Source organism: Mesoplodon densirostris, chromosome 2 (assembly GCF_025265405.1).
Source record: "Mesoplodon densirostris isolate mMesDen1 chromosome 2, mMesDen1 primary haplotype, whole genome shotgun sequence".
Classification (NCBI taxonomy): domain Eukaryota; kingdom Metazoa; phylum Chordata; class Mammalia; order Artiodactyla; family Ziphiidae; genus Mesoplodon; species Mesoplodon densirostris.
The window spans coordinates 77,399,329-77,426,826 of NC_082662.1; the positions used below are offsets into that span (position 1 = coordinate 77,399,329).

The 27,498-nt window shown below is 34.1% G+C and overlaps 1 protein-coding gene and 1 long non-coding RNA gene across 5 annotated transcripts in view; one reads left to right on the forward strand and one right to left on the reverse strand.

The window, feature by feature from the left end:
- The window catches only part of LOC132484017 (uncharacterized), a 132,136-nt gene extending 125,087 nt beyond the window's left edge, over positions 1–7,049 (forward strand). The window contains exon 7 of the long non-coding RNA XR_009531144.1: positions 6,990–7,049. This is a non-coding gene — a long non-coding RNA (uncharacterized LOC132484017). The remainder of the gene's footprint in view (positions 1–6,989) is intronic.
- COL24A1 (collagen type XXIV alpha 1 chain) overlaps positions 1–27,498 on the reverse strand; it is a 404,516-nt gene that overhangs the window by 76,828 nt on the left and 300,190 nt on the right. For 3 of the 4 annotated variants that reach the window (XM_060090036.1, XM_060090035.1, XM_060090039.1), the window contains exons 38-43: positions 15,371–15,424; positions 13,617–13,724; positions 7,284–7,337; positions 6,976–7,029; positions 6,271–6,327; positions 2,148–2,201 (exon numbers count right to left, since the gene is read on the reverse strand). In XM_060090036.1, the coding sequence (XP_059946019.1) occupies positions 2,148–2,201; positions 6,271–6,327; positions 6,976–7,029; positions 7,284–7,337; positions 13,617–13,724; positions 15,371–15,424 (381 nt within the window). The remainder of the gene's footprint in view (positions 1–2,147; positions 2,202–6,270; positions 6,328–6,975; positions 7,030–7,283; positions 7,338–13,616; positions 13,725–15,370; positions 15,425–27,498) is intronic. The other variant, XM_060090037.1, reaches the window with a different exon arrangement.

Below are 27,498 nucleotides of genomic sequence, written 5' to 3' on the forward strand. Positions count from 1 at the left end.
AAAACAGATTCCATAATGAGCCTAGGGAAAAGTTTTCCTCTGATGAAGGATTTCTGAAGAATGTATGACTATATAGAAAAATGGGGGCAGGATTTTTCTTTTCCTAGCCAGGTGAAGAGATTCTTTTCTTCTCCCAATAGAATAGTTAATTGTTTGTTTGCCAATAGATTCGCTGATGTAGCTACTGACGGTAGTTGGTAGAGGCCAAAAGAAGATATTATTAGAACCTGATTTTCCTGAGACTGTATGGAGAAGTTATGCACAGAAAAAGTTAAAGAAGTTTAAGAAACTTCTCAAATTATGCTGGAAGCAGTAGGTTGGTTTCTCAACCCCAAGAAAAGCTAATTTCAAGTAAATCTATTTGGATTCCTTGCATTAGGAAACACTGTAGGTACAAATGTTATGTAAATTGGAGACAGAACATATAAAACCTTCTAAAAAATGTTCCTCTGAAAATAGAAAAAATATAAGATGGCCATACCCAGCATTTCACAAACATTTAGAACCACCTTCAACATTTGTTTCAAAGAGAGTTTTGGGAAGTGAAAGTTGATTTTTCAGATTTCAGGCCTGAGATAAATCAGTGTATTAATGAAAATTATCTACCTACCAGCTTGTCCCTTCAATCTGGGAACCTAAGTCTTCATTGAAGACATGATCACAGAAATTTTACATAGAAAGGTATATGTTGGATCAAATAACCCATCAATTCATTGTTAAAAATGAATTATGTTTACATACATATTATATACTATTATGTACAGGGCTCAAAACAAGACACTGTACAAGAAAGAAAGAAGTCATATTCAGGACTTCCCTGGTGGCGCAGTGGTTTAGAATTTGCCTGCCAATGCAGGGGACACGGGTTCGAGCCCTGGTTCAGGAAGATCCCACATGCTGTGGAGCAACTAAGTCTGTGCGCACCAACTACTGAGCCTGCACTCTAGAGCCCACGAGCCACAACTACTGAGCCTGAGCACCTAGAGTCCCTGCTCTGCAAAAAGAGAAGTCATGACAATGAGAAGCCCATGCACCGCAATGAAGAGTAGCCCCCGCTCGCTGCAACTAGAGAAAGCCCGCGCACAGCAATGAAGACCCAGTGCAGCCAAAGATAAAGTAAATTAATTAATTAATTTTTAAAAAGTCATATTCAAATTGAGAAGCTAAGATATCTGCACATTAAAAATAATTAGCAAAAACTATAGTAGCAGAAGAATGTAAAATATTTGTACTGAATGACTTCTATCAACAATAAATCCTATAGGACTACAGAAGAGGGAAAGACTGCTGTTAGCGTAGACAGGGGAAAAGGGAGTTTGAATTAGATTATAAAGGACAGACAGGATTTATGTAAGTAAAGATTACATAATTTTTTGAGCAGGCAGAGAATGTTGTGAGCAAAGGAATAACACAAGAACTATAGGGAGAGAGTTAGCAAATGACCATTTTGTTTAGCATATGACATTATAAACAGAAAGGGATGAGATATAGGGCAGGAATACAGAACACGCTCAACACAAATGTGCTAATAAATAATGACACTGAATAAATTCTATACATAGCCTAATATAATATGAGCTGATAAAGCTGGTCTCTTAAAATCCTTCTAAGAATGGAAGAGGATAAGAATTGACATAAGAATATAATGGCATTTATCCATCCATTTGACAACTCTTTTAATGAATTTCTATTATAAACCAGGAACTCTGTGTTCTAGAAACTGGGAATATAATGATGAAAAAGACAAGAGTCTTATTCTCATGGATCTTATATTTTGTTGGGGAAATATAGATGATAAAAATACCCAAGTGTATAAAAAAGTGGTAAGATAATATAGATAGCATTAAATGTCATAAAGTAAATATAGTAATGAGATATAAAGTGACAGACAGAAAGGACAGTTAGAGAAGGCCTCTCAGAAAGTAACATTTTGGTTGAGAGTTGAATGATGAGAAAAAGCAGCAGTGGAAGGAGATGATGGTAATTTTAGAAAGAAGGAACAGAAAATACAAAGAGCTTCTTCTGGGATCCAAAACATAAGACATTATTAATTATCTCAATGATGCTTATTTTCATTTGCAACTGAGCAGAACCACAGAGAACCCTATTCAAATTTTGAAGCAAGGTGTGAAATTTACAGTAATTACCTTATATCCCTCTGCTCCAGGCTCTCCTCTCTCTCCTTGTTCCCCCGTTGGACCCTACAGAGACCACAGGCAAAAACAATCAAGGGTCTAAGTATTTGTGAATGCAGATGATACAGTTAATGTGGAATATTTTTTCCCTAAAAATATGAAACCCAATGTACAACAGTTTGTTTAGTTCCACTAAATAATTTCAAAGGATTGGATTTTATTGACACCAAGAACGTCATAAGCACTGAATTATTTAAAGAGAATCTCATAATGATTCTGCTAGAAAAAATATTGAAAAAAATGAAGTCCAATGTGAATTTTCAGATGAGTAAAGTATGTTATATATGATATCAAAATAACTTGCATTTTTACTTAATGTTAAAATGATTGAAAAAAATTTAAGCAGGACCAATCACTTAATTAATTCCATTAATTAGAAAATTTTATCTTTAATCATCTTTTAAAAAGTATCTACCCGGAGATGGAAACAACCTAAGTGTCCATCATCAGATGAATGGGTAAAGAAGATGTGGCACATATATACAATGGAATATTACTCAGCCATAAAAAGAAATGAAATTGAGCTATTTGTAATGAGGTGGATGGACCTAGAGTCTGTCATACAGAGTGAAGTAAGTCAGAAAGAGAAAGACAAATACTGTATGCTGACACATATATATGGAATTTAAGAAAAAAAAATGTCATGAAGAACATAGGGGTAAGACAGGAATAAAGACACAGACCTACTAGAGAATGGACTTGAGGATATGGGGAGGGGGAAGGGTAAGCTGTGACACAGCGAAAGAGAGGCATGGACATATATACACTACCAAACGTAAGGTAGATAGCTAGTGGGAAGCAGCCGCATAGCACAGGGAGATCAGCTCGGTGCTTTGTGACCGCCTGGAGGGGTGGGATAGGGAGGGTGGGAGGGAGACGCAAAAGGGAGGGGATATGGGAACATATGTATATGTATAACTGATTAAATTTGTTATAAAGCAAAAAAAAAAAAAGTATCTAATAGCTAATCTTACTTTACCATTCTTCATTAGAAATTATATTATTTATTCTTTACTCTGTGAAATTCTAATTATTAAGATATAAATTAACCTAAAAGAAATTACATTTATTCATTTTAATCCTTAAGGCAGAAACTAATAACTTTTAACTTTTTCTAAACATTCCTAATATAAAATCTTTGATATGATAAGATGTTCAAATTATCTACTCTAAAATGCGCTTGAAAAATCAATTATCACATATTAGGACCTACTGTTTGAAAAGAAACTTAAATTGAAATTATTAGCAAAACCATAAAATTTATTATGGACCATTAATGGATAAATTTTAACTTACTCCTGTGTGGATAACGATATTAGACATAATGTAAAGAATAATCTCTGACTCTGCTTTAATTATTTAGAATATTCTTGGATTAATTTTCACACCTGTCCCATGTCTACTAGATAAAATGACCATTGTTATACTAGACTTTTAATACATTTATTATATTTCAGTGACATTCTTTGACCCTGGAATACCGGAATCTGGGGAAAACAAGCACTACTATACTTCACTTGCCCACATTTTACCATTTACTTTAAAAAACAAAAAAAATTTACTGGAGTATAGTTGATTTACAATGTTGTGTTCGTTTCTGCTGTACAGCTAAGTGACTCAGTTATACATATACATATATCCACGTTTTTTAGATTCTTTTCTCATATAGGTCATTACAGAGTATTGAGAAAAGTTCCCTGTGCTGTACAGTCCTTATTAGTTATATCTATTTTATATACAGTGGTGTGTACATGTCAATCTCAGCCTCCCAATTTATCTGTCCCCCTCCCCCTGCTTTCCCCCCTGGTAATCATAAGTTTGTTTTCTACATCTGTGACTCTTTTTCTGTTTTGTAAATAAGTTCATTTGTATCATTTTCTTTTAGATGCCACATATAAGTGATATCATATGATATTTGTCTTTATCTGAATTACTTCACTCAGTATGACAATCTCTAGGTCCATTCATGTTGCTGCAAATGGCATTATTTCATTCTGTTTTATGGCTGAGTTAATATTCCATTGTATATTTCTGCACAGTTTCCATATTTTTGTCTCTCAGAAGTTTAGAGAGACTAGAATACATTTGATAAAGAATTTAAAAAGTATCATTCCATCTCTTAATGATTTATTTCCTAAATTTACATAAGTTTGGGGGTAACTTGGAATTCTTTTTCTTCAACTGAGGTATACTTGATATACAATATTATGTAAGTTTCAGGTGTACAATATAGTGATTCACAATTTTTAAAGGATATATTCCATTTATAGTAATTATAAAATGTTGGCTATATTCCCTGTGTAATACAATATATCCTTGTAGCTTATTTATTTTATTTTATACATGGCAGTTTGTACCTTTTAATCCCCTAAACCTATCTTGCCTCTCCCCGCTCCTCCCTCCCCACTGGTAACCACTAGTTTGCTCTCTATATCTGTGATTCTGCTTCTTTTTTATTGTATTCCATTCACTATTTTGTTTCATTTTTAGATTCCACATATAAGTGATGTCATACAGCATTTGTCGTTCTCTGATTTATTTCACTTAGCACAATAATCTCCGCATACTACATATATACACACATACACTATATATGTACACACACACATGCTACATCTTCTTTATCAGTTCATCTGCTGATGGACACTTAGGTTGCTTTCATTATCTTGGTAATTGTAAACATTGCTGCTATGGACATTTGGGGTGCATATATCTTTTTTGATTACAGTTTCTATTTTTTTTTCCGGATATACCCAGGAATGGAATTGCTGGCTCATATGGTAGTGCTATTTTTAGTTTTTTGAGAAACCTCCATACTGTTTTGCACAGTGGCTGCACCAATTTACATTCCCACCAACAGTGCACAAGGTTCCCTTTTTTCCACATCCTCACCAACATTTGTAATTTGTGGTCTTTTTGATGATAGCCATTCTGACAGGTGTGAGGTGATATCTCATTGTGGTTTTGATTTGCATTTCCCTGATGATTAGTGATGTTGAGCAACATTTCATGTGCCTGTTGGCCATCTGTATGTCTTCTTTGGAAAAATGTCTATTCAGGTCTTCTGCTCATTTTTTAATTGGGTTGTTTTTTTTTTGCTGTTGAGTTATATGAAATGCTTATATATTTTGGATATTAGCCCCTTATTGGTCATATTATTTGAAAGTATTTTCTTTATTCAGAAGGTGTCTTTTCATTTTGTTGATCGTTTCCAATAAAGAATTTTATATATTCTCATTAGATGAGTTTGCCTCTATATGAGTTGGCTTGATTTTATCAGAAAAACCCTAGAATCTTTCCTATTTCTAAAACAAAGTATACCTTTCAACCATCTCCAAAGAACCAGATCAAAATATCAGGAGTGACTATATATTTTGATTCTTCTGTTTTAGGATTCTTTTATCCTACATGATATCATGTGAAATATGGAAAATTTAACCAATTATATTTAGTTCTGTGAACTAAGCATTTTTGTTTTACCCATTTAATTTACATATAGCCTTTAAGATTGTTAGAGAGACCGTTATTCAGATAATCAAAGATATAATAGCTACTTAAAAAAAAATCATGGTTACAGCTAGTCCTTAAAATGCTTATTAGAAGACTATAGACTGATAATCTTTAAAGAACAGTGACTCTAATAACCGGTTAGATGAGTTTTGAAATCATTTGGTAACTGTGTATAAACTACTATAGAAAAGGATACAGATCAGATTTTTAAAAATCCTTTAGAAATAAATCTGAATTTGATGTATAAAGAAGTATTCGCCCTAAATGTCTAGAGTATGTGATTTTTTGATAATCTCTGTAAAAAAGTTGTTATCATGAATTTAATGCCACAAGTTAGATTTGGAAAGTTACTGTTTTAAACTTCTATACTATGCTAAGGATCTTGACCTGAATATAAACAATTTTTATATTTAGATTATGTGACTACAAATACTGTTCTTGTATAAAACCATGTTATAAAACTAACTAAATAAAACTCCTTGAAAAGATGTAATTGGTGTTGTGAATCTATTGCAGTAACTGTGTTTTATCTTAAAACATCAAAATAATTTTAGGAAAAACCTACTGGTTCACCTCGAGGCCCAGGTGGTCCTAGGACTGTGTTATCTTCTCCTGGATAACCCTATGATGAAGATGATTTATAAACAAAACTAAATTAATAAAATAAACTTTGAAATATGAAGCCTATTATTTCCTAATATGTTATAAAATATGCAATCTGGTTTTATCTTTTTTTAATGAAAAATTTTTATCTACAAAACTTAGCACATGATAATTTATATATGGTTGTGATTCATACATGGTTCTCTTTGGAAGTGTCATTCTGCTTTAATTACATAAAAAGCAGCTTACTAATTTTCTCAAAGTGTCAGTTTTCCAATGATACTACAAATCAAGAGGAGTACTGCTGCAGTTGTTCTTAATTCATAAAAAATTTTACTATAAATGTATATAGTTAGTCATTTAATCTATAGTCTAACAATCGCTTTCAGTAAGTAATTAATATTAGTTTTACAAACTTTTACAGATTGCAAAGTACTATAACATATATCATTTCACCTCAATCTTGAAACAACCTATCAAAGACTTTTTAATAATTTATTTAAGTTTTTGCCCCTTGATATTTATTTTTCTTGTAGAATTTATAATACTTCCCAAGTTGAAAGTGCTTTTTTAATTCTTTGAAAATGTTTCCATACATACTTCCAGAAAGAACACATGAATTCAATGTTTAATTTTATGATAAATAAGTCAATATATTTATACACACCTTTTCTCCTTTAGGTCCTGGCAACCCGGAAAGTCCTGGTTGACCTTCATGGCCCTAACAGAAGGACAAGTAAGTAGACAGTCTCCATATCATTTGTATGTGCTCTACCTAATACCATCATGGCCACACTATTAGATATTGCACTATTCTGAAAGAAGAACAGGATTCACTCTACAGGTGCATGAGACCTAAATATGTTAGAAAGGTTTATCAGGAAATTTCATCTGAATTTGTATATTTGGGGTGACATCTTCATGTAATGTTTTTATGCAAATATACACTTCTTATTTCCAATTAGAAATGCTTACCCTATATCCTGGAATTCCTGGTTCTCCAGAAGGTCCCATCGATCCTAAGTGTCCCTAAAAACAAAGTAAACATTAGAAAGAAAACAGACAATTGTTTAAATCATTAACCTTGTATTCCTATTATTTAAAATTTAGATTTTTAAGGTATGATATTTTACCTAGTCTGAAATGGGGAAACAAAACATAATTCTCCAACTTTCATCTTATTTTACTTCTGAACCACCTAAGTTCCACAAAATTATGTTTCTTTGGTTTACTTCTGGTATGAACATCCTTAATCATATTAAGAGAAATACTTTCAGTTGCCAGAATGCTGTAGGCTTCCAGCAAATTCTTGGAAATGTAGTTTGTATCTGTCAAAGTTTGTGGTAAACATGCATCACTAAATACTAGAGAGTGAATTCTGATAGTTTTTAGTATTATGATAGGATCAAGAACTCTGTACTCACTGCTAGTTTCAGATGCTTTGATGAACACAGTTTCAGCTCTGGTCAAAGTTGTTAAAATAGAATTGGTTGACAACTTATGTGTAATATTTACCCTATTAATTACTCTTATTATCAATATCATACAGATGAGGAAACAGATAAGTTAAAGGCAAATCTGTAAATGTTCCTAAACTACTGAAAAGATAACTCAGACAACTGAAAAAAGCAAAAATAACACTCTTAAAAATGTCCTATCTTTCATATTATCAAAGTTTCCCTATCAACTCTCCTATTTGAATCCCAAAATAAATAGGAGATAGGAAATTAAGGCACAGAATAAGTATGTGACTAGCCAAATACCACACTAACCAGAAGTTCTAATCAATGTAATAAGTAAGGGTAATAAATATGAGGAGATGATATGATTATTTACCTAAAGAACCCTGAGAATCATCAAAATTCACTCAAATGAATATAAAGTTTTAAAAAAAGATATTTTACACAGCATAATTAGAAGATGTAATAGAAAAAGGATTACATTAAAAACAACAAAATCTATAAGAAACTAACAATGAACTTAAAAAGACAGATGTTAAGAACAGAGATAAAGGAAATAACAAAACTTTATTGAAGGATATACAAGAGGTAAGTAAATAAAAAGACTTATGGTGTTTCTACAGTGAATGATTCAATATTAAAGGAACTTGCTAAGTTGATTCTGAAGTTCACATGAAAGAGGAAAGAGATCATAGTAAGAGCCAAACTTTTCAGAAATATAAATTATGAAGTATTTGCCCTAATAGATCTCAAATGATACTGTAATGATACAGTTATTTAAATGGTGTGGTACTGACCTAGAAACACACTAAAAAATCGAGAAAAGAAGATGAAAACAGACCATCATTTAAGAGTAGCTTACAGTAAGGGTAGCATTTCAGAAAAGTGGGAAATAGATTGTTTATTAAATAGTATTGGGGCTTCCCTGGTGGCACAGTGGTTAAGAAGCCACCTGCCAATGTAGGGGACATGGGTTCCAGCCCTGGTCTGGGAAGATCCCACGCTGTGGAACAACTAAGCCTGTGTGCCACAACTACTGAGCCCATGTGCCACAACTACTGAAGCCCACACACCTAGAGCCCGTGCTCTGCAGCAAGAGAAGCCACCACAATGAGAAGTCTGTGCACCACAACAAAGAGTAGCCTCCGCTCGCCACAACTAGAAAAAGCTGCGCATAGCAACGAAGGCCCAAAGCAGCCATAAATAAATAGATAGATAAATAAATAAATAAATTTAAATAAATAAATAGTATTGAGACAACTGGCTAAGAATTTGGGAAAAAGAAAAATTAGTCCTTTACAACTTATATCATAGCAAACAAAACAAAACAAAACAAAAACTCTGTATGCTTTAAAAGGGTTAAGGGTAAAAATAAAGCTATAAAAATATTAGAAGAAGGATATGGAAAAATATTTTTATGCACTTCATGTAGGGAAGTCATTTCTAATGAACAAATAAAACCTAGAATGTAAACAAAAAGACTGACAAATTTGACTGTAATAATTAAAACCTCTGTCCAGTGAAAGATACTATAAACAATATTAAAAGATAAATGACAGAAAGGGAAATATATCTGTAATATATTAGCAACATCTTTAACAAAAGCATATTATCTAAACTATGTAAGGTATTACTGAAATTAAGAAAAAGACAACAACCTAATAGAAAAACATGTAAAGTGCATATGAACAAGTAACTTCTAGAGAAAAAAGTACAAATTACTTAGTTGCTATCAGGAAAATTGTAAGAAAGAAAATGACATACACTTTTTCATTTATCAGATTGGCAAACATCAGAAGGATTAATATGAAGTATTCCTGGTGGCGGGCATGTAAATTTGGTGAAACCTCTTGGGAAGGTAGTTTGGAAATGTGTCAACATTTAAAAAGTGACTATTCTTTTTAGAGAAAATCCAAAGTAGGAGCCTACTTTGAAGACAGTACTCTTTGGATCAATTCATTCTCAAGTTTATTAAAAATTAATTACATTATCTCGACATAATAAAACCCACATATTACAAGCCCACAGCTAACATCATACTCAATGGTGAAGAGGTGAAAGTATTTCCTCCAAGATCAGGAACAAGAATGCCCACTCTCACCACTTTTATTCAACATAGTGTTGGAAGTCCTAGCCACAGGAATCAGACAAAAAAGAAAAAAAGAAAAAAGAAGCAAAAGGAATCCAAATTGGAAGGAAAAAGTAAAACTGTCACTGTTTACAGATGACATGCTACTATACAAAGAAAATCCTGAAGATACCACCAAAAAAACTACTAGAGCTCATCAATGAATTCAGTAAAGTTGCAGGATACAAAGTTAATACACAGAAATATGTTGCATTTCTGTACACTAACAACAAACTATCATAAAGAGAAATTAAGAAAAACATCCCATTTACCACTGCATCAAAAAGAACAGAATAAATCTAACTAAGGAGGTAAAAGACCTGTACTCAGAAAACTATAAGACACTGAAGAAAAGAAACTGAAAACAACACAAACAGATGGGAAGATATACTGTGTTCATGGACTGGAAGAAGTAATATTGTTAAAATGATCATACTACCCAAGGCAGTTTACAGATTTGATGCAATATCTATCAAAATACCAGTGGCATTCTTCACAGAACTAGAACACATAATTTAAAAATTTGTATGGAAACACAAAAGACCCCAAATAGCCAAAATTGATTTTGTTTTCAAGATTTTCAATCAGTTTCAAGACTGCTTGAGAAAGAAAAACAAAGCTGGAGGTGTCACACTCCCTGATTTCAAACAATACTATACAAAGCTACAGTAATCAAAACAGTATGGTACAGGCACAAAAACAGACACATAGATCAATGGAACAAAATAGAGAGTCCAGAAATGAACCCATACTTCTATGGGCAATTAATCTATGACCAAGGACTCAAGACACAATGGGAAAAGACAGCCTCTTCAATAAATGGTGCTGAGAATACTGGACAGCTACATACAAAAGAATCAAACTGGACTACTCTCACACCATGCACAAAAATACATTCATTAAAGACTTAAATGTAAGACCTGAAACCATAGACTTCTAGAAGAAAACATATGCAGTGTGTTCTTTAACATTGGTCTTAGTAATATTTTTTTGGATATGTATCCTCAGGCAAAATAAACAAAAGCAAAAATAAACAAATAGACATTATCAAACAAAAAAGGTTTTGTGCAGCCAAGGAAACTATCAATAAAACAAAAAGGCCACCTACTAAATGGGAGAAGTAGCAAACAATAAATCTGATAGGGGGTTAATATCCAAAATATACAAAGAACTCATACAACTCAACATCAAAAAAAAACCCAATTTAAAATAGGCAGAGGATCTAAACATACATTTTTCCAAAGAAGATATACAGATAGCCTACAGACACATGAAAAGAGGTTCAACATCACTAGTCATCAGGGAAATGCAAATCAAAATCACAATGACCTATCACCTCACACCTGTCAGAATGGCTATTATCAAAAAGACAACAAATAACACGTGTTGGTGAGGATGTGGAGAAAAGAGAACCCTTGTGCACTGTTGGTAGGAATATAAATTGGTGCAGCCACTATGGAAAACAGTATGGAGGCTCCTCAAAAAATTAAAATTAAAAATAGAACTACCATATAATCCAGCAATTCTACTCCCAAGTATTTGTCCAAAGAAAATGAAAACACTAATTAGAAAAGATATAAGCACCTCTATGTTCATTGCAGCATTGTTTACAATAGCCAAGATATGGAAGCAACCTAAGTGCCCATCAATAGATGAATGGATAAAGAAGATATGGTAAAAATATACTATGGCATATTACTCAGCCATAAAAAAATGAAATCGTGACATTTGTGACAACGTGGATGGACCTAGAGGTTTTTATGCTAAGTGAAATAAATCAAACAAATACAGTGTGATATAACTTATATGTGGAATCTAAAAAACAAAACAAATGACAAACAGAAAACAAAAACAGAGTTATAGATACAGAGAACAAGTAGGTGGTTGCCAGAAGGCAGGGTGATGGCAGGAGGAAAGACATAGGTAAGGGAGACTATTTTCCAGTTGCAAGATAAATGAGTCATGGTTATGAAATGTACAGTGTGGGGAATACAGTCAATAAATATGTGAGGGCCTCCCTGGTGGCGCAAGTGGTTGAGAGTCCGCCTGCCGATGCAGGGGATACGGGTTCGTGCCCCGGTCTGGGAGGATCCCATATGCCGCGGAGCGGCTGGGCCCGTGAGCCATGGCCGCTGAGCCTGCGCGTCCGGAGCCTGCGCGTCCGGAGCCTGTGCTCCGCAACGGGGGAGGCCACAACAGTGAGAGGCCCGCATACCGCAAAAAAAAAAAAAAAAAAAAAAAAAAAAAAAAAAAAAAAAAAAAATAAATATGTGATATTTTCGTATGTGAATACTGTAACTAGACATAACTAGACTATTGTGCTGATTGTTTTGAAATGTATAGAAATATTGAACACTATGTTGTGTAAAAGGAACTACTCTAGTGTTGTAAGTCAATTATACTTCAAAAAAAAAGAAACCCCAACTCATAGAAAAAGAGATCAGATTTGTGGTTAACAGAGCTGGAGGGTAGGGGATGGGAAACTGGATGAAAACAGTCAAAAGGGACAAACTTCTAGTTCTAAGATAAATAAGTACTCAGGATATATGTACAACATGATAAACATAATTATCACTACTACATGTTATATATGAAACTTAAGAGAGTAAATCCCAAGAGTTCTCATCACAAAGAAAAATACGTATTTTTTCTATTTAATTTTATATCTGTATGAGATGATGGATATTCACTAAACTTATTGTGATAATCATTTCATGATGTATGTAAATCAAAGCATTATGCCATACACTTTAAACTTATACATGCTATCTGTCAATTATATCTCAATAAAACTGGAAAAATATTTAAAAATCAATCATATTATATAATGTTTTTGAATGCATAAGCCAAAGATAGGAAAATATTAGTAATTAAAATAAAAGGAAGTAAGAATGACCTGGAATAGTAAGATGGCAGTAAGGAATGGAACACTTAAAATGAGCCTGAGGGAAATGTTCCTCAGACAACAGATGGATTATGCAATGCTCTCCAGAAGGCCTTGGTGAAAAGTCACTTGTGACATTTAAATGGAGACTAATGAATACATATGCATTTTGTAAATAAGTTTATGAAATAGTCAAAAGACTAAATTGGATAATCTCTTAAATATTTTGCAACTCTTCTGCTGTGACTTTCTGATATATTAGCAAGTATATAGCAATATATATTAGCAATATAATTTTGCTATTACAGGTTCAAAAGCATTATGCTACCTTGTTTCCAACATCATGTAAAATTCATACAAAAGATTAAAAATTAGTAGATGTTCTGGAGACTTATCACAGCTGGTTAGAAAAATAATCTCCAGATAAGCATGTGGAGCCCAAGCATATAAAGAAAACCCATTTTCAAGTAATTTTCAAAGCAATTTGTCAACTATGACAGCATAATTTTATACAGATATTAAATCCTGATTTCAAGTACAAGGCATATAAACTTTTCTACTTAGGAGTTATAATCTGATTTTTTAAAACCTTATTTCATATTTTATTTCCATTTTGAGATTTTTTTCCCCCTTTCCTCTTTCATGTCCAGAAACCACTAAGCCATTTAAGTACTGTGGAATGCTTACAATTCTCCACATCTCATGGAGGTAGATTATTTTCAATGGAACTATTGCTTTCTCTGTAAAATTAATCAAGGGACAGAGCCTTTAGGACATGGATACATTTCTTTTCCATCCACAGTGAACTCAGTTCTGGAGACAAATCAAATACTGACCACAGCACCTCTAGTTCCTCTGGCACCTTTAGGACCACTTTCCCCAATTTGTCCAGGAGCACCTCTGCTTCCAATTTCTCCTGTGGGCCCCATTTGTCCTTTATCACCCTGTGGATGCCATTAGTAAGAGAGAAAAGTAAGAAAAAAACAAACTTATACTCAGATTAATTAACTATATCATATACCTGAATGGCTCCAGAGGATATTCTGTAAGCAAAATTCTATAAATAGTAACTTTGCTTTAACTTAATAGTACTACAGACCACCACTGACAATAATAACATACCATCACTACCTAGGTTACCTTAAAGATGTAATTAAAAGTAATTTTGGAAAAAAGAATATTAAAAATTTTGGCCAAACAAGCAGGGAAGATATGGTGCTCATGTTGAGTTACAAATAACCAAGTTTATTAATTTGAAATTTGTTATGCATTTATGTATGAATGCATGCATGCATGTATTTATTCCTGACATGAGAAAACACAGGCCCTATGAGAAACCTGTTTCTACAGAGAATTTCAATGCCCCAAAGATCTGTCTAATGCAAAAAGGCTCTAGTGTGCAGTTCTGTATACTCAGTATCATCACTTACTTGCTTGGAGTTTGTGTTTAAAAATCTGTAATGTTTTTGTGTGATTTTACATCCTTCTGAAAACTAGTTACCTTCTATTTTCCAATAGGCTAACTAATCATTCTCTAATACCAAAGTACAGCAGCTTTTAAACATTAAATGTTATAATTCATTTTCTGTATGTTGGAACCAACCTGTTCTATTATTGATAATCAAGTAGATACAAAGAAAAATTAAACAGTGACCACAGTCACTGTGGTTATTCATAATAATTCACAGGCTTTCCCAAAGACACAGGCTGTTGTAAGGACCTGCACTGTCCTACTTGTAAAATCATTTAGACATAACATTATGTTTGATGAAAAGACACTTCAATATTGGGCTTATTTTCATGGGTAAGAATGGCAACTAAAATTTACCTCATTCGCTTTTATCTTTTATTATCTTATACTGCTCCAAAATTATGAAAAAGATGGACTAGGTGCATATTCACAGAGCTGACAGATCCGATTTTGGGAACTAGAATATGGTGTAATTTGTAGTTAATTATAGTAAATATATTCAAAACTGTTGTAGTACAATGTGAAAATCATGTTTATGTCTCACCAACACTTAAACAAATTATTGACTCTATCCAAGGATGAATTATTCATTATGTTGTACTAAATTTTACAAACGTATCACATTTTCTTAGTAAAATATAAAGGAAGCAAATAAAACATATTGTTTTGTGTTTCTTAGTTAATGTGTAGGAAAGATAAAATCAATCATTAACCTTTTCAATTTGGAAAAGTACAATTAAAACAAACCCAGAAACAATTCTAATATTTCTCTCCCCTAAATATTTTACTAATGTTGTTACTAAATAGCACAAATAGTATAGTATTTTTCTTTTCTCTATTTTCCTGCCCATGGTCTACTAAAGTAAACAGGAGAAGAAAAGGCAAAGATCTTTTCAGAAACTACAAAGTAGAAAATTTGACTTCAGATAATAAGTAATAAAGTAATAAGTACTCCTAAGTGGAATTAAGTATTTGTTTATACAAATGTGCCTTTTAAGCCAAATTTATCGTTCTTTATTGTTTTATCTCCAGTGCAAATAAAAAACACCACAGTGTGCTATGGAGCTCTGGGCACGTCAGAAGAAAGAAAACCAGCATAAAAACGTAAAAAAAAATTACCTTCTTCCCTGGACGACCTCTTTGTCCTGGCAGTCCCACAGTTCCTTCAGGTCCCTGAATATCGAGTATGAAAAAGGAAATACATTGTTAAAGATAGGACTAGAAAGAATGTTTAAATACTTATATCACATAATCACTGAATTGAACACTAAGTAAAAACAAGGGTTACTTCTTAACAATATTATGTTTGTATAATTATTTGAAAAGAGGTCATGATGATTTAGAAGCCCAGCTGTTACTAGTGAGTAAAGTTCACATAAAAAAACTGGCCAAGATAGACCAAATTAAACTGTTCTTAACTACAGAGGGAAAACAACTTGGTTTCTGTACACCCATTGAATTAGCGAGAATGTAATTAAAGTTAACCCAAATGCATCCATTTCAGCAGTTCTATGAGCTAGTATGGGTTCAACATCTTGTTGAATGTATAGTACTATAACATATATGTAATATACTGTCAAGGAGAATCTTAAAATCTCAATGAAGTGTAAGATAAAGCAAATATTATTTGATCTGTGGAAAAAAAAGGAGAGGGGGGAAATACATGGAGAGAAAAGAGATAGTCATATCAAACTGTTTAAAACAATATTTTCACTTCAATCTGTATTTTGTTTAGAAAAAAGTAGACTAAAAGTTTTCAATAAACACTTTATTAAAGTAAGAAGTGGCTAAAAGTTTTTAAATGTCATGTGAATTTGCAGGTCAACAATGGTTGGGCTTAAATGAGATCCATAGTAAGCCAGACTGCAAGTTCTAAAATAGCTAATAATTAATCATAGCATTCCTTGCATTAGTTGGAAATGAAAATGGAAATTTCGAATTTGTGTCCCAAAGCTTGGCAAACTGCAAAAATGATGCAGACAAGAAATAAATTGTGGTTTACCACTGTGCTGCGGAGGCTCTTGATAAATATTTGTTGAACGAATAAACAGATACCTAAGGAAATGAGTCATGCCCTGTGCTCCTGAGCAAATGTACTTCTAGCTTCAGAAAGTCCGCTGAATTTAGAGGCCAAAGTGGTTAAGTTCTACTGCTGTAGTTCTAGCTGCATCCAGAGGTTGAAATGATAGTTGCACTAACATGAGACTTCTTTGTGGTTAAAGTGGACTTTTTAAGAGAGGCTGATTAACATTCATAGAGGTTAACAATATAAGCATTTAAGTCAGACAGCTGTAGTTTCATGTTCTGGCTCTGTCACCTAACGGCTATATGGACCATAAGTAGACTACTTGACTTCTAAAGTCCTCAGTTTCCTGTTATATAGCAGGAATATATTAATACTTCTTCAAAGGGTTACTAAGATTGAATGAGATAATGCATTCAAAGCTTAGAAAGGAATAGATTCATACTGAAGAGCTCAATAAATGTCAGTTCTCACTAATTTCTGTTGTCTTTTTAAAGTGCATTATGTAATATTTAAATATATATAAATATATATAGAAGATATTAAAAGGTATAATGAGCACCCATGTACCTACCACCCACTTTAAGAAACAAAAGCTACACACACACACACACATACACAACTGAAGTCCCATATATACACTTATGTTGGCAGACACATCACCTTCCCCCCTCACTCAGGTGCAACAATTGTCCTCAATTTGTTTATCATTCACATGCATTTCTTTATACTTTCACTCCATTTGTATATATTCCAAAATACTATATGGTTATTTTGCATCTTTTCAAACTTTCAATAAGCAGTATCACACTTTATATATTCTTTTGAAATTTTTTGAACACAACATTATGTTTTTGAAATTATTCAGTGTCTCTACTTTACTTACACTTTGTTTTCACTCCTACAGGATTACATTTTGTTATCAAACCACAACTTATTCAACCATTTTCCTAGTGAAGAATTTTTGGTTTGTTTTTTTTTTTCTGTTACAGATAATGCTGCAATAAACACTCTTCTGCATATCACTATGTGCCCACGTCAAGAGTTTTTTGGGCAAGGGTATATACCCTGGAGTTGAATTTCTGGCTTGTAGGATATATGCACTTTTCAGTATACAAGATTTTGCCAACTTGTCCTCCAGAGTGCTTTTGCCAATTTATATTCCCAAAGCAACGTTTAATAGTTCCAATTACTCCAAATCTTCCATAATGCTTGGTACTATCAGACTTAAAATTTGTCTGTCTCAAGCGAGCAAAATGATGTATTATTTGGGATTTCAATTCACATGTCCCTGATTATTAATGAGGAATGAATATCTATTCATACAGTAATTCAACATCTATATGTGAAGCTCTAGTTCCCATCTTCTGTCCAGTATCCTACTGGGCTGTCCTTAATGTCCTGATAATTGTATTTCATTCATTCTGTATATCACAAATCTCTTTTCCCAGCCTGGAGCCTATTTTCTCACTTTGTCCACTATAATTTTTGACTAACACAAATTTGCAATTTTAATGTAGCCAAGTTCATCAATATTTTCTTCTTGTTTTATTTCTTTAGTGTTTAAGAGATCCTTACTGCTTCCCCTTCCTCCATGAGGTCATAAAATGTTCTCCAATTTAAAATTTTGATTTTTATAATTAGGTCTTTAATCTAATTGGGATTTTATTCTTTTGTGTGTTTGTACTTTGATGTGAAGGAGAGATTTGTCTTTTTCCATTTGGATAACCAATTGTACCAGTACCATTTACTGAATATTTCATCCTTTCCTTATAAATCTGCAATGCATAATCAATTTATTAAACTTTAAGTTTCAAAATATACTTAGATCTGAGTCTATATTCTATTTCCATTGGTCTATTTGTCTATCTGTGAATGAATGACACTGACTAAATGACTAGCTTCAATAATAAGTTACGATATCAGGTCGGGCAAGTTCTCCCTTTCATATACCACTCCCCACCAACATCAGCAACCTGTCCTTGAAAACTGTCTTGATATTGGACCTTTGATCTTCCACACACATTTTAAAACCACTTTTCATCAATCCAGTTATATAAAAAAAATCCTGTAGAGACTGTGACTGAAACTGTACTGAATTTATAAGGGAGAGTTAAATTTTTTTGATATTGAGTTTTCCTATCCATGAAATATCTCTCCATTTCTTTAGGTCTTTGTTAATAAACTACTACACACTTTTTTTTCAATAAAATTTTGCAAATCTTTTGTTAGATTTATTCCTAGGTACTTAATTTTTGCTGATTGTATTGGATTTTATTTTTAAATTGTATTTTTAAAAGTTTTCTGTTTCTTGCTGGTAGAAAATAATGGAATCTTTTTTTTTTTGGTATATTAATTTTATATATAGCATCTTGCTAAACTCTCATGAATTCTAATAATCTGTCCATAGATTACTTCTCTCATTTTACTGTACTGGCTGGGACTCTGAGTAAATGGGGAATAGAAATGGTAAATAGTAGTGACCTTTGCTCATTTCTTTTAAGTTTCACCATTAAGTATCATAGTCAATGTATGGAAGTTAAATTTTACTAAACGCTTTTTGTTTCATCTACTGAGATGATAGTTTTTCTTCAATTTGTAAATATGCGACTTAATTTTATAATTAAAAAAAATGTTAGACCTTTGTTGCAATACTAACAGGGAATTCATAAATCCCTTTATCCTGTCAGTACTCCAAAATGGTACTGAATTCAAATACTCAGGTATCAGTTGAAAACCATGGCATGGCAATGCTACCTGCCAACCAACGATTTAGTTTAGGCATCACTGTAAGTTATATATTTAAATATCATATATTTAATATTTAAACATTATATATTTAAATATTAAGAAAAATTTGTGGGTAATGCAAAAATAACAGCTCTGACATAAGTGACAAGCATAAGTAAGTTTCACAAATGTGTATAATTGAGACATTTGTTATTCTGAAAGATGACTTACACATTCATCTCTATCTTCAAACCTCCATTCCCTCCTCATTTTCAAGTTAATAACCTTGCTTCATATCTGAGTAGCAATTAAACAAGAGCCATCTCCTCTTCCCAATGCCCAACTTTCCAACACACCTACTTATGCACCCACATATTCTGCTTCTCTTCTCTTACAAAAGAAGTGTCTCTGTTTCCTGCCTGAGGCCAGCTCCTCATTTACACATATAAGAAGCCCATGTCCTCTCACTTATTCAAGGCTCTCTCTTCTGAAAACATCCCCCTTTCACTTGCACTATCAATTTTTCTCTCTTGACTGGATCATTTCCAATAGTATTCAAATATGTTAAATATTACTCATTAAAAAAATCCTTCCTTGATCTCATGTCCCTCCCTTCCTTCCTACCTTCCTTTTGTCTTTTCCATTCTCTCATTCAATTTCTCATGTACTTTTCTAGCAAGATTTTCTGCTCCCCCTTCACAGCAAAACTTTTCAAAGACTTGTTTATGCTCATTGTCACTATTTCCTTACTCTCATTCTCTCTTCATTTGGGCTTTTGTTCTTACCACACGTCTGAAATTGCTCTTTTTCAGGTCACCAACTGACTTCCATATAGCCATCTCCAATGGCTGGTTATCCAACTCATTTTATTGGAAACTTCTTTTTCATTCTTGAAACTTTTTTAAACCTTTGTTTTTATGGCAGCACACTTCCCCGATTTTCCACTTACTTATATCTCCTTATATGCTGGCTCCTTCTCTGCCCAACCATTTAATGTTGGAGTGCCCTCTTCTCTTTTCTCTTTTTAGGTGATCTCATCCTGTCCCTGTGGCTTTAAAGACCATCTACATTCTAATGTTTCCTAAAATTATATCACCTGTCCTGACTGCACCACTGACTTTCTGATCTACCTTCAACATCTCTTCTTGAATTTCTAATGGGCATCTTAAACTTTGTGTGTCCCAAACTGAACTCTTGGAATTCCCTCCTTGAACCCCTAAACTGCTTCTCAGTTTTCCCCATCTCCTTTGTCAATAGGGCAATATTTTGAAAATTATTAAAATGCTTTTCTATTTTGCCTTTTTGATTACATGGACTTTATCCTATTTAGCCCAAGGGGTTCATATGTACAGGGGTTGAATATATTAAGAGATGATGTTTCTATTTTCTTTGTTTCTAACTTTAACATTTCACAAGTTGAGCCTGGAGCACCCAGCACACAAGGCTGTCTTAAACTGTAGAGAAGACACACTTTCCATTTATCACAGTAGAACTCTAAGGCTTTTACTAGATGGTAGAAGGATGAGGATATGACATAGGGGAAGTAAAGAGAAAGCTTAAGACTTTTCCTTTGCCCCCAGGAGAATCTAGCAAGGCAAAGAGGGAGAGAGAGAGAGAGACATTGGTGTTCAGATTTCCCTCATTCTGAGTTTTGGCAGAAAGAGACCCTTGTTCCCTACTACTCATTCAGGATTCAGAAAAGCTATCTTTTCTCTAGCTATCACATGGTTTATGGCTATATCAATTTGGTTGCTCAGCAAAGTCAAAATGAGGAAGACCATATTGTTATATTTTCCTGAGCTACTCCTTGATTCCTATATGATGTAGAAGGGAACTAAGAAACACCTGGGGAGCTTGCATGTGTGTGTTGGTGGCCATTACTCTAGGAAGATGTGGCTCTCTAGTAAGGGCTGAAGAGCAGACTGCCTGGGCTAGAGCTGAATGAAAATCACAGCAGACCTCAGAGGTATCTAATGATTAGCAGATGCTGACAGGCTATTTTAAGCAAGGGAACACCCCCCAAAAATGAAATGAAAATTACCAGCTTAGAGACATCATCATCAAAGGCCACGAGGGTGGGCAGTAAGCAAACTGACAAGGGACATTATCACATCCCAATCAGTATGAATAATACCTGCCTCTAGATCTAAGACCTCCTCGTCTTTGTCACCACAGCAAACACGGACTCAATATTAGAAAGGAGTAGGGCCTCCCTGGTGGCGCAGTGGTTAAGAGTCCGCCTGCCGATGCAGGGGATATGGGTTCGTGCCCCGGTCTGGGAGGATCCCATATGCCGCGGAGCGGCTGGGCCCGTGAGCCATGGCCGCTGGGCCTGCGCATCCGGAGCCTGTGCTCCGCAACGGGAGAGGCCACAACAGTGAGAGGCCCGCATACCGCAAAAAGAAAAAAAAAAAAAAAAAAGAAAGGAGTAAAAGAGGGAGGTGGAAGATGGGTACATCTGAGAGACTAAGCATCATAAGAGTCTGAGCACTACCTAAAGAGACAACTAAATTACAGGAAGAGATTAAGCTTTCAATTGAATTGGATATAAAAATTTTCTGTCTCCCCCAATTCCCCAACCACTCCTCACTAATCAGTAAGTTAGGGCTTGTGAGGAAAACCATATGAACCTGAAATAAAGAAATTACATATTTGCAAATGTGTAAGTACCAACTTGTAACCCTATTACACACTTAATGGTATGATCAACCACTCCGTTGCTCCGCCTAAAACCCAGGATTTATTCTTTATTATATTTTCCCTCTTTCTCAACATCTAAACCATGAGCAAATCCAGTCAACTCTATCTCCAAGATGTCTTGAATCTGATCATTATTTACTATCTCTATTGCTCCCCTGCATTCCAAACCACCCTATCATTTTTTCATCTACACAACTGCCACAGACTTCTAAGTGGTTTGGTCTGTTTTTACCCTTACATTCCATTTCTTCGAAATAACACAAATGATCACCAACAATGTTAATCAAGCATCTCTCCCTGTGTAAAACCTTCCAGATGGCTGTCCATTGCAAGTAGAGTAATCTTCAAACCTCTTATCATGGTCTATAATCCCCTACGTGATCTGCCTCCCTCCTATTTCTCTGACATTGTGTTTCCCAGTTATTTACTATACTCTAGCTACTTGACCACCACCCCACCCCCCCTTTTTAAAAATAAGGTATTTAATAAATGCCCTTTCTGCCTTGTGGCATTTGCATTAGATGTTTCCTCTGCCTAGAAAGCTTTTTTTCAGATATCCACATGACTGGCTTCTTCTTATCCTTAGGCATCTGGCTCAATGTAACCTCATGTAATCCTTCTGTGGCCATCCCAATTAAAGTAGCCCCTTTATCAGGACATTCTCTATCCCATTACTATGTTTAATTTTCTTCATAGCACTTATCACTATCAGAAATTATTATTTTTGTTCACACTTCCTTTCCACACTACATGTTGCATGACAGCAGAGACCTTGTCTGTTTAGTTCATTGTTGTAACATTAGTGCCCAGAACTGTGTCCAGCATATAATTGATGCTTACTAAATATTTAATAAACGAATGATAGAATACATGCCCAAAGTAGACAATATTTAGCCTTAATCAGACAGTAGCTAGTCTGCTAGGTATTTATTTGTAAATAAATAGCACCTTAAAGAACATTTACTATCTGTTGGAAGTAAAACCAAAGTTTGCGAATAAAAGGCAAAGGGTAGTGGCAGATTTTTATACCACCTTTTAGCTTCTAGGCAATAGAACATATGGATCTACTAGGAACCTTCTGCACAGTAAACTTTCATACATATTTGAAGAGCTCATTATGTGTGAGAAAAGGGGTTGCCTGTGCTCTAAGCTACATTTTCTTCTGTCATTATAATCAGAAAGATCTCCCCTGGTTCTTCTGTTCACTTTTTTCCTCTTTAAAGATAGTTTGTTTTTCTTTTGAGGAGTGGTGGTGGTAAACCTCCATTGATATTAGGCTGGTTTACATTCGTGCTTGTTCTGAAATGTGTTAGTAATATTTTGCTCCAAAATGTTGGGTTTTAAAAGTTTAACAAGACGCACTGCAACCCATTTGTATAATTAGAGGCTTGCAGAAGAGACTGGAAAACAAAGCAGCAGTTTCTACAATGTGCATGTTTTAATCGATTTCTTCAATGATTAAAGAAATAAGAATGCTTTTAAATAAATGTCATGTTGACAGAGAACAGTTGGCTTGATGTTCAGCCTACTTATAACACAGAGGAAGCATTTGGGATTCCCTACTGATTATTTTAAACTTTGTTGAGAGTAGCTGTATTATCTCAGAAGTAACATATCACATATATTTTTTAAACAGTTTTATTGAGATATAATTCACATACCATATTATAAATCCATTTAAAGTGTACAGGTTAATGGTTTTTAGTATATTCACAGAGTTGTGCAACCATCACCACAATCAATTTTAGAATCAATTTCCATCATCCCAAAAAGAAACCCTGTACCCACTAGCAGTCACTACCAGTTTCCTCCCAACCTCCCCAGCCCTAGGCAACCACTAATTCACTACCTGTCTCTAGAGATTTGCCTATTTGGGATATTTCATATAATATGTGATCTCTCATGACTGGCTGCTAGGCATGTTTTCAAGGTTCATCAATGTTGTGGCATGGATCAGTATATTACTACTTTTTATTCCAAATAATATTCCATTGTGTGAACATACTACATTAACTAATGGACATTTGTTAATTGATGACCATTTGTGTTGTTTCTACTTTTTGGCTACCATAAATAATGCTGCTATGAACATTCATGTAAATGTTTTTGTTTGAATCCTGTTTTCAATTCTCTTGGGTATATACCAAGAATTGATGGGTCAAATGGTAACTGTTTTTAACATTTTGAGAGACTGCAAAACTGATTTACAAAGTGGCTGCACAATTTTACACCCCACCAATGATGTATAAGGATTAAAATTTCTTTACATTCTCATCAACACTTGTTATTTTCTGTTTTCTTTTCCTTATTGTAACCACCCTAGTGGATGTGAAGCGGTATCTCATTGTAGCTTTATTTGCATTTTCCTAACAGCTAATGATGTTGAGCATCTTTTCATGTGCTTATTTGCCAACTGTATATTTTCTTTGGAGAAATATATGTTTAAAGACTGCTCATTTTTCAATTGGGTTGTCTTTTTATTATTGAGTTGTAAGAGTTCTTTATATATTTTGGATACCAGTACCTTATCATATACAATTTGCAAATAATATTTTCTCCCATTCTATGGGAGTCTTTTCACTTTCTTGATGGTGTTCTTTGACGCATAAAACTTTTAATTTTAATGGAGTACAATTTATCTATTTTTCCTTTTGTTACTTGTAATTCTGGTGTTATCTAAGAAGGCTTTGCATAACCCAAGGTCATGAAGATTTACTCCTATGGTGTCTTCCAAGACATTTATAGTTTTAGCTCTTACATTTAGGTCTATGACCCAGTTTGAGTTAATTTCTATGTATAATATAAGGGAGGATCCAACTTAATTATTCTGTGTGCGGATATCCAGTAGTTCGAGCATCATTTGTTGAAAAGACCATTCTTTCCCTCACTTAATTGTCTTGGTACATCACATGCTTTGGTAATTCAAATTTATTTTACCTATTTCTTTTTCCTGGAATTTATTTTATCCCTTGCGATAGCCAATAACACTAGACATTGTTAAACAAAGTTTGGAAGTTATAGAGTGCTCCCATCAGAGACAATGTTTTTCTTCTGCTTGAAACCTTTCAATGGCTTCTCACTACACTTTAAATAAAACCCAAATTTTTACCATGGTTTAAAGGTCCTTCATGATCTGCTTTCTACCTATTTCCTCAAGCTCATCCAAACAACTTTTCACTATTCACTATGCTATAATAGCTTCTTTAACTCTTCCAAAAATACCTAGATCATTCTCATCTCCACATCTTGGCCCTTGTTATTCTATCTACCCTGAAGGATCTCCCAAAGTTCTTTTCATGACTGGCTCCTTTTCACTCCTCAGGTATCAATTCAATCCTCCCCTATCTAGAGAAGACCTTCCTCACTGCCCTGGTGTAAACAGTTTCTCTATCCATAACTAGTTGGCTTCCCCCTTCCCTTAACCAATTGTTCTTTATCATCAGCCTGTTTATTTTCATCATTGCATTTATCATAACCTGCAATGATCTTGTCTAATGTCAGTTTTCTCCATGATATTATCAAATCTGAGATCAGGAACCTTGCTCCTCTCGTTCCCCGTGGTGTCCCCAAGGCTTAGCAGAGTTCTTGGCAGAGTTCTCTCATTGGAAGAACTCATAAACTTCACTGAAATAGTGAATGGACAAATATATTTTAGAGAGTCACAGTTTGTAAGGCTAACATAAATTTAGAAACATCCAAGCTAATGCTTTTTTAAGGCTAAGCTTTTTGTCTCAAAAAAGCCTATATAGAAGCTACTATGTTAAATAGACATGAAAAGATCTTTTCTGATTCAAGCAGGAAAAGAAGGAGCAAAGTCCTATCAGTTTAGCATCTTCCCTGGCACAGTCTTCTTGGGGTGTTCTGCATAGTTCCTACCCCTTTATTATGTGTAATGTGTAAACCAAGAAACCAAAGAATGACTCACCCAACAATGTACAGCTCTTTAGTGACAGAGCAGGGGTTTCAACAATTCTTGCACAGTGGTCAGTGCAGGGTTCTTTCTATTTTGTGCTGCTTTGCAACACAACAGTTCAGAACAAACAAGTCTAACACCAGAGTCATATGAATCATTCAGAAGATAAGGATTTAGATAATCCTTTACTCCTTAACACCACTGACCTCAAATTTCCAAAGTGATTATTTTTCAGGGCTACCAAGGAAACTGTCTTAGAAACAAGAGTCAGGTATACTTCATTCTTTTCTAACTGCTGATATTCATTCCTCTCATCTTTCTGACTTTATTTTTAAGAATCTATAGAAAAAGCCTCTTAGAAAAGCATGCATTATTTTATTTCAGCTTCTCTTAAGATATTCACCTCTACCTAAGATCATACCACCCTAGACAGATGGGAAAATTAACACTTCAATAAATCCAATCCAGTTTTGTAAAGGAATAAAACAAGATAATTTCATTTATATATACTCAGTTTTGGAGTGCACAGCTTCACATCTGTTTAGATCTTAGATACCAGAACAATGGACTTTTTAAGAAATGAATGAAGGACCATAAGTCAGGCAGATGTTTCTTCTGAGAAACTTCCAAACTATTTTCCTCATATAGAGTTATGCATTTAGAAAACTGAATATTTTAGAGCAGAACTCAAGCATAAAATACAAAATATTTTCCTTTGTTCAAAGAGTCTACATCTTGGATTTGGGAATTTGTTACTGATGTTTCTCTTGCCTTATTTTTCAAAACAGATATCATTTTCCAATCTTTTAGAAAGTAGGAACATCTCTTTACTTGAAAATAATTTTTTAAATTTCTTTTTCTCACTCTCTTTCTTGTTTATTTTTAAAAGAATTTTTAAGGTAGTATCTTTGTGACATTGCCTAAGGAAGAATTTTTCTGAAGTGCAAAAATAAATCCAACATCAGGCTGTCTGATTAAGCAATAGTTCCTTGGATCAGAAAATTCTTTTGAAAAAATATGCTGTGGTATTTTTATTAAGTTTATGAGCTAAAAGGCATTTAAAATTCCAAGGAAACAACAAAAAGAATAAAAAAGAAACACACATGTGTTGTTACTAAAAAAGGCACCAAAGATGTGTACAAGAGGATTATTCCTGGGAAAAATTATGAAGCAGATGAAATCTGTGTTTATCATTTTTCCATGTTTTGTTTTGATCCCCTTTTTCATCTCTGCTCTGCCCATCACCATTTGTCATGCTGTGTCATCCCTCTCTGGGATTTCTGCCTGTGCTGTCCTATGGCATGGTTAGGCCTTTCTTTTTTTTTAGTTCCCTGTCCCCCCACCCCCCATCAACTTTAGCTTTCTCTTAGGGAACCAGGTCAGTTGACTGAAAAATAAATCCATGCTAAAACATTAATAACTGTTAATAACTTTCTTATATAAAAACGAATTTGATAAAAATTCTCTGGAAGATAACTGCATTTTCTTGGCACTTGCTACTTGGCTTCTCTGTGGGTCCAGTTCTGATGAGTCCTCTAAAATAATGAAAACTACCATGAACCTTAGAAAGGCAAAAGATATGCCCAAATCTCTAGAAGTATGGCTTAGAACCTGAGGGTGAGGCTGAAGCATGTCCTTGAACCACAGAGACTGAGAAGAATATTAGAAGGGTAAGAGGAGAGGTTTCATTTGGATTGCACTGTCTTTACCACAGGCACAGCACCACACAGAGTGATCCCCTTGGCCTATAGTTTCTCTGTGGGAAAAGGGGAACCCAAAGTGGATATTCAGCTCCCCTACTGTTGCAGGATGCTTCCAGGGTTGCCCAGTCAGGTCTTCATGAGGATCATTTGGGGAACCTGGGGGCTTGACCACTGGGGA